Genomic DNA, 11,718 nt, shown 5'->3' with positions numbered 1-11,718 from the left:
TTCCTTTGTAACTTTGATGATCAAAATAAATTTCATTTCAATAAAATACAACTAGCTACAAGCAAAAGCGAGGCCACAATTTGTATGTCAAAATACATCTCAAAATAACCTGGCTAACTACGCCTCCCTTTCGTTTAAAGTGCCTCCGCTCTGTTTCGTCAAGGAACATTCGGTTCTCCTTCATCTTCGATTTGTACAACGGTCTGTGGCGGGGGTTCGGGTTGTCCAGCATTAATCTCCACCAAGTGAGCATTAATCATCTCTCTTACTTTGTTGAAGACATCACAAATTGCATTCCTGTAGGACTTCTTAGTTACAACATCCCTCACAAGATAAATCGTCCACAAGAGGAGGGCAAACAACCCAAAAGCTCGAACGAGGATAAGCAGTAGCAAGATCGAGGCCAGAGTTCCGAACAAGACGGTAATGTTGTTGATGAACTCCCCCATATCTGAATTGGGAGCATGGGCTAATAATATCTCCACAGTCAAGAACCCAAAGTAAACCAAGAAAGCGACTATAAACATCCGAATGGTAACGTAGTCGGTGACGAATGGAGATGCAGTCGCAGATGTGTACTTCAGTTGGACTAGCCAGCCTAAAATGGCCATGACTGGTAAAAAAATACAATGGTGCAATATCTCCCCTCGAAAATTGTGACCCGCTTGCCTTGGGCTGCCATATATGAGAAAGAATTAACATTATTGCATGGTATTAATGTATTATATAATCTTAAATGATCGAAAAACAAGCAGCAACTAGCGAGAAAGAAGATAAAAAGCTAATCGAATCAACGAAGACAAAAACACCGAGCTACACACTTGGGTGGATTCTGAGGGTTTTCTGCACCGTTATGATTCATCTCCGATCAATCTGTTTATGATTTCTCCTTCTCTTTTCCGCTACCCGCTGTTTGTATGTTCGAATATCACACACTGCGTATTTATAGGAAATATAAGCCTCTAGTGGCTAAAATGAGAGTACGGCAAGCAGAGTTGTATTTGCAGAGTACTATTAACCTATGTGTCCAGCTTAGGCGCTTAGCAGTGGATGCTTCCATAGCTTAGCTTATCAAAAAAAGCTACGGATGGTTCCAAGTCATGATGTTGGCTTCAAGTTTCCTTCACTCTGCACTCATATTTTTTGAAATACTCTGCAATCTATTTCCACGAGTCAATTTTTTTGTAGCATAGTAGTAGTTTTAATTTTTTAAAGTCGACCAGGCTTACTCTGCATGTATAGCTTGGTTGAGGGTATTTGGAATAAGTTTATGTTCGTCTTTTTGTTGGAATTCCGGTTCCTCCGTTCAAGGCTCATAGAGTACACCGATAGAAAAATAAACAAATCACAAGAGAATTAATAAGATAACACCGAGATTTAACGAGGTTCAGCACAAATTCATGCCTTCATCCTTCCGGAGAGATACTTGGTCTTCACTATGAGAATTTATTTACAGTACAACATATAATTAAGCTAAATCACCATAACTCAAACTCGTAACCCTTGTACACTCACATTGACAGAGTTTCCCACGAGATATACACCATTAACATCTCTGCTCCCTTACTAAGAGATGTACACTCTCTTGTCGATGATCTTATCGACCATACCTTGGTTATTACTCGTGCCCTCTATATACAGCCACCTCAATTATAATCCAATTAGTCGTAGGATAAATCAAACTTTCTCATGCAGAAGAAAATATCTTATCCTTGAAACCAATAAACCTCGACCTAAACCATGTCCAATGAAGAAGTTCAACCAAGTCTAACTAGGACTTACCTTTCCTAATTAAATTCTCATCAAAACCTAACTTTTAGCTTCAATTTTTATTTTATGTTTTTTAACAAATTAGAAAATAAGAAGACGAGCGGTGGAATCCTAGAAAGTGCCCGGGCTTTGTGCCCTACAAAATGCCTAATCTCTTATTTGATTTATATTATAAATAAAAAATAAAAACATATAGAGGGCACGAGGGGTTTGTCCTAATTGTACAATCAGAGTAAAGAGCTGCAAGCTTGCAAAGCAAGCCCATTGTTTTCAGAGTAACCACGTAAGCGTAGTCGACGACTTCTTTGGATGTGGCCCGCTCAGGTTGCGGTGTAGAGTAACCACGTAAGCATCAAGCAATATGCCCTCATACTCTGCATATCTATATGTACTCTCCTAATTTTGACTGGGCTGGCTAATTTATATACTCTGAATATTATAACTTCACCAGAAGATTATGCTAATATATTAAGACCACAGAGTAGAAAGTGATAGGTGCTTTGCTAGCTTTCCTCTGTTTTGAGTTTTGACTTTTAATGAAGGGTTGTTTCTTTTCTTTTCTTTGGTCTGAATTGTTTCTAAACGAAACTTCTGCTGCTTTACTCTGCTTTGGCTTTACTCTGTTTTACATTTATCAGTGATCTATAATTACAGGAAAAAAAAATGCTAGTATTTAGTTTAATATTAATCTGAAAATTGTTTAACTTATCCCTTCAAATTTCACTCTATGGTCTAACAGAGGGAAACAAAAATGGGTGTATAGCCAAGTCCTCTCAAACAAACTCAATGTCGAGTTCATCAGCAAACTGTAGATCATAAAGCTTTTAACTCTTTTTTGTAGTTTGCAATAGTGCTGCATGGGTAATGGTAAATAGGTAATGAGCAGTGAAATACTTAGTAATGTTGCTTATTCACTACCAATATCTTGTTTACGTACTCAATTATATTTGATGTCTTTATATCTAAATTCAATTGTGCAAAATAATCAGGCAAATAAAATCATATCAACTGTCTAGTTATTCTCTACCATTTGAATATTTTTTGTTACTTATGATGCTTAATTACCGATTAACAAGGAATTTAGAATATCATCTCCTTTTTTTCCGCCTCTTGATGAATATGAATTTCTTAGTTTGACAAAGATATATTATGGTGCCTTTCAAAAAAAAGATATATTATGGTGAAGGAAAAACTCTGCCTCAAGCCGCACTAGGGTTTCTCCAAAAATTTTCTAGCCTCCGTCCAACGGCGCGTCCATGGATGTTGTCGTCGGACGGGTGTTGTTCATGGATCAGTATGGTGCCTCAGATCGAGGCGGTGTTGCTCTGGATCGATGGGAGCCAGGACAAGTGGGAAGAGAGATCGGGTTCGTTGTCGGGTGGTGGTCCTATTCTCACAGGCGAGGTTGGAGGCTGATGCCGTCACTGGGTCTGCCTGAGGTCGCTGAGTCCAGCGCGGTCGGAGTCGGCGGTTCTTGGTTTGCTCTGGTCTGGGTCGGTGCCGTGTTCGTGCTCAGATCCAATCTGGATCTGGTGGTTTTCGGGGTTGATGGAAGTCGTCGAAGGTGGAACGACCTGATTGGGAGAGCGTGGGTGGCGGAGCAACCTTATTGGGGCTGTCTGATTGGTGGAGCGCTGGAGGAGGCGACCTGTACTTACATGAGCATTTGCCAAGCATAATTAGCTATAATGGGCCACGCTCATACTACCGCCAGCAGTCGGTACCAACAACCATCAACGGTGTGACCTACGGAAACACTGCCAGGAGGGCTAACACCTGAGCCCCGGCTCACCCCCAGATCACCGCTGACACGCCATCAAGCGCCGCGCCAAGATAGCCTTGCTGAAGCATCAGAAGCTGTGAACTGAACCATATCAGTCCCACATCGAAAACAAGGAAGATGTCAGCCTCTTCCACACCTATAAAAAGGTTCACTCCTCTCTCCTCATTAATCACACATTTACTACTTACCTACTGTTATTCTGTCAACATAAATACATTGACTAACTTAGGCGTCGGAGAAGAGAAGACCGCCCAGCGCGGTCTCCCTTTGACGCCCTTTGTATTTACTTGACAGGTAGCGAAAGTATTGAGTACACCCCAAGTAGCGGTCCACCCATCGGACCAGCGTTAACCAAGAGTTAGCCACCGCTAAATCTTGGACATTAACACGACCGAATGCGGGTGATGGTTTGACGGGGGTAGTGGGCAGTCGGAGGGTGGTCTACGTGAATTGGGTCGGGCCTTACATGGATGTGATCTCTTTGATAGTGCTTGGGTCTGGGCTGATCTCCTATTGGGCCATGCCTGGGCTTTTATTTTATTTCTAAATGTTATTGTTTTATATGTTATTTAGTTTGGTTGCGCATTTTGCGAGTAATAAGTACCTACACTTTTTGTGTAGAACTAGTCGGGCTTTGTGCCTGTGTATGCACTCAAAGTGCCTCGTCGATCTGCTCTGGGTAGGAGACGAATTCCTTGCTTCGTCAAGTGGTCGCTACCGCCTAGTGGCAAGGTGAGACTAAGTGTCGCCGGATCTATTCTCCGGCGGCAACATATGAGGAAAGTTGTGCTAAAGCTGGTAATTATGCTATATTGTAATCGAGTTACATATCGAGTTATCTTTCCGCTGTGTCACTGCTATGTTAAAGCAAATGGAGTAGCTAATTGTGCACTCTTTGCTAGTTAGTGCTTGTTAGAATACAAGTCTCCTATAGAGATTTCTGATATTATTTTGGAAAATACTCTAGATACTTATTGTAATCAGGGGTTTAGGGTTTTTTTTTTTTGAAAGGAAGTGATTTGATTTAATTCAGAAATAATTAAGTACAAATGAGTTTGAATTAATTGAGTATGTGAACACAACTCAGTGGCTAGAACATCATAAGCTTTTAAAAAAAAAACTCCGCAATCTATTCCCACGAGGCATTTCCTTTGGAGCCTAGCAGTAGTTTCAAAAGTCGACCAGGTTTTCTCTGCGTGTATAACTTGGATGAGGGTACTTGGGGTAAGGTTTCTTTGTTTGTTAAAAGAAAATACATAAAAACAAAATACAGAAACCTTACCCCTAGTTTTTAGAAAATAGGGGGATGGGCAATGGGCAATGGCTTTCTTTGTTTTTTCATGATTTCTATACATAAAAATACAACATTGCTTCTCATTCTTACCAAAAAAAAAATAATAATAATAATAATAATAATAATTCAACGTTGCCTCTGATAAATTAAGATCGTCTAATCCTTTATTTGATTTATACTAGCCTTTCTTGCAAGTTTTTTTTTTTCTTTTCTGAAAATAAAAAAGAAAACGATTAGACGATTATTGCAGAGAAGAGATAATGAGAGAGAAAAGTGGGTTGTGGATTCTTTTTTTGTTTATTTTTTTAATAAAATATATTTTGTAAGTTATTTAATTAATTCTCAAAATTTATTAATTTTCTATGGTTATTTTTGTCAAAATTTTAAATTTTAGCTAATAAACCATCTTTTCTTAATAATAGTATAGATAAAAAATAAAAAATAAAAAAATAAAAAAAAGTAGATGGTAGGAGCCTAGGAGGAGTTTGTCCTTATTGTACAATCAGAGTAAGAGGTGCAAGCTTGCAAAGCAAACCCAATGTTTCAAACTAATCACTTCAGCTTCGTCGAAGACTTTGGACGACTTTGGATGTGGCCCGCGCAGGTTGCATCAAGCAATATACTCTCATTCTCTGCATATCTATGAACTCCTCTTATGAATGGTCTGGCTAATTTATACTCTGCATCCATACTCTGCAAACAACACAAAGTTTTGGGACTCTATATTATAACTTTACCAGAAGATTATGCTAATATTAGACCAGAGAGTAGAAAGCGGCAGGTGCCTTGCTAGCTCTACTCTGTTTTGACTTTTGATGAAGGGTTGTTTCTTTTCTTTTCTTCTTCTTCTTCTTCTCTTTTTTTTTTTTTTTTTTTTGGGTCTGAATGAAGGGCAGTTTGTAAGTGAACTTCTGCTGCTTTATTCTGCTTTGGCTTTACTCTGTTTTACATTTATCAGACTATAAAAATAAAAATAAATCTAATATTTAGTTCAATATTAGCTTGAAAATTTTTTAAGTCCCTTAAATTTCACTCTATGGTCTAACAGAGGGAAACAAAAGTGGATGTATAGCCAAGTCCTCTCAAGCAAAATCATTGTCGAGTTTATCAGCAAACTGTACATCATCAAAAGCTTTTAACTCTTCTTTGTAGTTTGCACTATTGAGTGCTGCGTGTGTAACGGAAAATAGGTCATGAGTGATCAAAGAGTAATTTTGCTTATTCATCACTACCAATATCAATTCACCAATCTAGTTATATTCAACTGTCTTTGGAAGGTGCAGAATAGTCCGTCAAATAAACTTTGATTTACATCCATAAATGCATAATGGATGACTTATTCGACTCAAAAAAAAAAAATCTTCAACTGAGTAGGTGAAAAAGTATTTGATAGCACCGAAATTCATGCATCTCAACTTAGATGAGTCACATAAATTTTGTGCCATGGGCACTATCAACTCTAAGATAGACAGCAGACCAATCAATACACTTGGTTTTGTTGAGCTGCTTGATAGACCGTGCCTCAACCTCAAATGTTGATAATATCATCTAAATGTTGATCAGCTACATGTCCAGTTCAAAAACACTCATCTATGGGTTACTATCGTATAATCGTATTCATCAATTGCTAATTTTGTTATCTGCCGCTATTGTTTGTAGCAATGCGCATTCATATTGAGAAAAGACAACATTGCAAGAGAAGGCATCTCGGAGATTTGTGTATCCATCAGCAAACCCAAAGCCTCAAAAAGATGACAAGGTTCCATACAAGAAAGGAGTGATGAGCAAATTCCCATTGCATGGCATTTCTAATGTTAACATTCTCTCAACCGTGAAGAATAAATACTGTCTGAATATTCTCACCCTTTACACTACCCTTTTTCTTATTGTTAAGAAAGAAGAAAAGAAAAGATAAACAAAAAGGATGTTGTGCTTCCATCATCCACTGTACATGCGAACCACCTAAGTATACATTTTTTCACAACCCATATCACATCTCATTGATATTTGACAGCTCTTCCCACAGGTTGAAAAAAAAAGGGGAAAAAGAGAAAAATAGTAAACATCGGAAACAGAAGAAAAGCAAAAGTCCATATGATTAGAAATACCTAACCATCTTAAATCCAAAGCCGTCTTCTTAATCTTAACTCTTGTTACTGGTGCCCAGGCTTTCGTAGAACAGGATGTATCCATGATCTGTATTACTCGAATACTCCTGTGCTGACCCAAAGAAAGTTTGCACAGCAGACTCATCAATCATCTCCACATTTTCGTCATCAAAAAATAACCAGTGATTATGGCTTTTCACAAGGCTAACATAGTGTCCATGGTTTGGACCACTCCCAACATGGACAACAACTGCAAACAGGGAATACTCGGCCTCTGCATCTTCAACCGTGTTGCTCAACTTGAGCTCAAGCGGGAATACAACCCGGTAAGAGAGCTTTTTGTAACGGCCAAGCTGCTCAATGTACTTGAACCGCTTCAGATGTATGACCAGAACGTGAGGTGGCTTCTTTATCTTCATCCTCTTCTGTGCTTCTTGCAAACTGCATATGGTATAAAGCTCTGCCTATTAGCTAGAAAAAAGGAGCACTGACATAATAAAAAATGGAAGTAATCTGTCCTTTTCCACAAATATTATCTAAGCAGTTCACAGATTGGGAGTTTGGGACGACCACCCCCTAATTTTTCATGAGTTATCTAATGCCCAAAAAATCCTAAAGACTTATTCTTTACAAATGAAGGATAAACCCTAGAATCCCAATAGCATAATAAAATATCACACTTTGCTTAATCAGGTCAAACTTTAAGCAGAAGGGTACCAGTAAGTGACTGCAGTGGCGCAACAGCCTAAAGCCATGTATGGCCCATTTCTCTATGGTTGAACTCCCAGAAATTCAAAAATACTCTTGAACAATATCTAGATTAGATGCTTGAAGCCTTATGTCAGTAACATTACAACCAAGATAAGCACAAACAGTGCCGATCAATGGTAATAACCATCTGAAGTTTAACGGTGAGAATAGAGAAGTACAAATTGCATATATGAATGAAGGCAAGTAAATTATAAACAAATTCTGTGGAAGCATCTACCTGCAGCACTTGTCGCAAAAAAATTTGTCCTCAGCATTCAATGTCTCTGTGGAACTGAAGTTTTTCAGACAGCTTGTTATTGAACTGTTCTGTTCAATATCGAGGCTCAAGTCCAAAAATGTTTCATCCCTTGCGGTCACTGTCTCACACCGTAAGCACCTCGTTTCATTGGTGAGTATTCCCTGACTCAAATAATCATTGAAAATGATTAGACTCTTAATATTGGAAGCATAGAGAGAATAAAATTTCTTTCAGAGTATGAAAATGTGAGAGGTGGGAAATAACATGGTAGGCATTTGGTGTTTTGCCTTTTATTTTTATTATTATTCTTCGTAGAAGAGTCAGTTAGGCATAATTGATTGTCTGGATGAAAAAAAATAAAAAAGATTAGAGCAAAGCATGTGCATCAATAATAAGAGCAATTCACAGACTGCCACGACAACACAACCAACAGAACCATCAGAAGTGTACAGACACGCCCGCAAGAGAGAGGGCACAGAGGTGTGCTTATCGGATGTACTTGGGAATGACAAGGAAACTGAAACTAGTATATGATTTAACAGAGCAAAATCACCTGAAAATTTTTGTGCACCCACGTAACTAAGGGATCTTTATGAGAACCATTAGCTTGAGCATTCTTTGGACCATTTGCCAGCTTCTCAGGAGGTGAAGAAGTTTCTTGATCACTTTTTGCAGCTTGTGCTTCCTTCTCCAGTATGTCGACAAGTTCATTTAACAAAAAGTTTAAGAATTCATGAGCATCCTACAAAACCAGAATGAAAAAGATGACAACAGTCATTCAGATATACTTTTGTGAAATAAACTAAAAAGAACTAAACTATTCGAGCAACAGGCAGACAAAATGAAAGTAGCATTCTCTTGAACTGTTGAACAAAAGGATTTGGCAACAATGCAACAAGCCATGAACTTATATACCAAGAGGCAAAGAGTTTCACTCTTATATCATCACATAAATAAATTTGAGTAACAGCATAGAGCATTTGGAACCACATTTACAACCTGTTTACAAGAGAAAAACTTCTGCCAAAAGTGAGAAGTGGATGCAAATTTGGTAATGTTTACAACTTTTACAAATATACATCAGAATTGTCCTACACAATGCCCAACAATTATGACATTTTAATGTGGTGAGTTTACAACTACTTCTTTGATGGTAAATAGTCAGGGTTTACATAGAGATCCAGATATACTCGGTAAGTCAGTAATCACTTCATTTAGTTTCATCACTTTTCAATCATACACCATCACTCTAAACACATACAATGACTCAGATGGTTAAACTACTTACTGTTAAGAGACATCCCCAAGGCCCCTAATAGTGAACACACAAGCATTCCATCTTCACAAGGCTTGTGCTTAAGTTGATTACTAATGATCATGTTTTCTTTTTCTACTTGAACATTTAAATACTATTGTATAGTTTAGTAGTAAAAATGTTAATCTTTCTAGTAAAATCTCATATTTCAGGTATAAATTTCTAGTAAATGTATTTTTTTCCCAGCAAACCTCACTTTTGTAGTTAAAATGGAAGATATACCTGATGCATGTAGCTACGAAAGAGTTCATTTTGTTTCTTCAATCTCTGTACGAAACGCTTTGGGGCAATTACACCTGTCTTCTTCTTTTGTGAACTTATCTGCAAAAAAAGGAATAATCATCAATTGATCTCGGCTGCGACTAAAACAATACTGAAAGCCATCTGTGCAATTGCAGAACACCTCTAAGAAACTAGTATAACAGGTCACAATATTCAGCACGGATATGTACACTCTTCTGAGCAACAATGAACTATATAGTTTTTTGGCAAAATTGTTGGGAGATGTATACTGGGCTGACTTACATTGGATACTAGTATTAGGTCAAAAGAAACACATTTAATTCACAATTTCACAGTAAAGCAAAAGCTTTTAGGCCCTAGAGGATGTACAACCATGTAGTGGGAAAGCAGGAAAAGATAACTTACTTTCTCCTGATAAATAGCATGACCAAATGGGACAGTAAGGTTGCACAAAAAAGGATAGGGAAAACAAAGTGAAAATCAGCCAAGTTACACCTGAGCTGATCATATTCATGAACAGGTGTCAAATATATCTACTATAGTTTTTACCTGCGTAAACAAATCGGCTAAGCATGTCAAGAGATTTTCTTCTGCATCCCCAATATTCTTACTGTTGGAATAGTATTCTAACAACTGTTCACGGAATGGAACACAAAAATAAAGCGCCTGCATCAAGAAATTAAAAGGATAAGCCTGTTTTCCTTTGGAAACAACAAGAGAATAGGGCATTGACGACAACTTTACGAAATTTATTTTCAAACTATCTAAAAGAGATCCTCTCTCAAATCTAGTAATAATGATTAAAAATCAATCACATAGATTTGCATTCATTTGAAAAAAGAAAAGTCCTTTAAAATATAATTGTATAATCGATATTTGCAGTTGGATGACGAGAGCCAACTTTTCAAGAACAAGTGGTTTATGATGAAAATTGAGAACGAATCATCAGAAAAAAATATTTACACTAACGAGGTTACAATCAATTATAACACCTTCTACTCAGATTCAATCAATGGTTTTTATCATCAAGATCTCAAATTTAACATTCATTCGATCGATGGCACCTTAACGGCAACACAACTGCCAATCCTATCTTAATCCAATGAATCTCAATTGTGGTAAGATGAGAACATATAACTGCCCAAAATTCACACAGGGGTCATCCATTGTAAATTGTACAAAATAGCACACTGCCATTAACCACACCAGCATTTTGCATAGTGCAACTAACTTTTGACAACCAATGAAACACTTAAACAGCAATGCAGCGAAATGCTCACATATTGACCTCAACACCGGCACCGCACACCGCCGATAGGAACAAACAATCCTAAAAGACAATCTACACCACAAACCAAGCACTCTCCAAACTACCTAAAGCATTCAAGCTGCACTACAATTCCCAATTCCATAACTTTACCATTACCCAATTACCCCCATCCCAGCTCAAACCTTCCACACACTTCACCTAACCCTCATTCAACCCCAAAATCACCAATTCCCATCAAAACTCAAACCCTAATTTCCAAAAATTAACTACCAAAAGCGATTGAATTCGACGGGAAGAACCTGCAAAACGCTGTTACAATAGCAAGTATTGCCGAAATTCTCAAGGCCGAAATACCGCTCGCCTTCGGGGAACTGGTCGCCGAGAGCTTTCTCGAGTTTGGAGCCGGCAGCACCCATCGTCGGACCGAGTCAATGCCCCCAATTCCAAATTTCAGATCCTCTTTTCGCCTGTTCGACTCAGCGATTCGCATGCCATGTACAATCCGGTTCAATCGCCGGCGAGGTGGGGTTGGAAATTGCTAGGGTTTTGTCTGCAAGTGAGTTTCTGAAGGAATGAGAGGGTTGGAGTTTCGTGAGTGAAGGTGAGAAAAAGAGAGAGAGAAAGAGAAAGAGGAGGAGAAGGAAACGAAGAAAGAAATGAAGAAATTACCGAAATTAATAAAACCCATAAATAAATAATGGTAAAATTTTTATATAATTAGAGAAAAAAGAAAATTGGATTAATTAAGAAGCTCCACTATTTGGTGGTGAAGATCCACATCATCTGCTCACGTGTGCAAAACGGTAAGGTAAGGTAAGGTCAAATACGTGATTCAGACCAGAGTAACATCTCAACAAAACCTTCTCTCTAGGTTAAGGTTTTGTTAGCACTAAATTTCTAAAAGCTTTCAACCATAACACTTACAT

The 11,718-nt window shown here is 38.0% G+C and overlaps 1 protein-coding gene across 1 annotated transcript; it reads right to left on the bottom strand.

Annotated features, from left to right (window-relative positions):
- Positions 1-6,612: 6,612 nt before the first annotated feature.
- Positions 6,613-11,454, bottom strand: LOC133724072 (ubiquitin carboxyl-terminal hydrolase 4). Its single transcript, XM_062150863.1, has 6 exons — positions 11,092-11,454; positions 10,072-10,188; positions 9,502-9,600; positions 8,518-8,706; positions 7,944-8,125; positions 6,613-7,396 (listed from the first exon to the last, which is right to left on the bottom strand). Exons 1-6 carry the CDS (start codon positions 11,206-11,208, stop codon positions 6,991-6,993), a joined length of 1,110 nt encoding a protein of 369 aa, XP_062006847.1. The 5' UTR covers positions 11,209-11,454; the 3' UTR covers positions 6,613-6,990.
- Between the last annotated feature and the right edge of the window lie 264 nt (positions 11,455-11,718).

The sequence above is a fragment of the Rosa rugosa genome, chromosome 1 (assembly GCF_958449725.1).
Source record: "Rosa rugosa chromosome 1, drRosRugo1.1, whole genome shotgun sequence".
Taxonomy (NCBI): domain Eukaryota; kingdom Viridiplantae; phylum Streptophyta; class Magnoliopsida; order Rosales; family Rosaceae; genus Rosa; species Rosa rugosa.
The sequence above is the reverse complement of the archived record's forward strand: the minus strand, read 5'-3'. Positions and strand labels throughout refer to the sequence as shown.

Bases quoted from the DNA above. Each gene is read 5' to 3' on its own strand.
- LOC133724072 (XM_062150863.1), bottom strand. From the start codon at position 11,208: ATGGGTGCTGCCGGCTCCAAACTCGAGAAAGCTCTCGGCGACCAGTTC. The intron at 8,126-8,517 runs GTGATTTTGCTC...TATTTGAGTCAG, and splicing joins GGGTGCACAAAAATTTTCAG to GGAATACTCACCAATGAAAC. The intron at 7,397-7,943 runs GTAGATGCTTCC...TACCATATGCAG, and splicing joins TTTTGCGACAAGTGCTGCAG to TTTGCAAGAAGCACAGAAGA.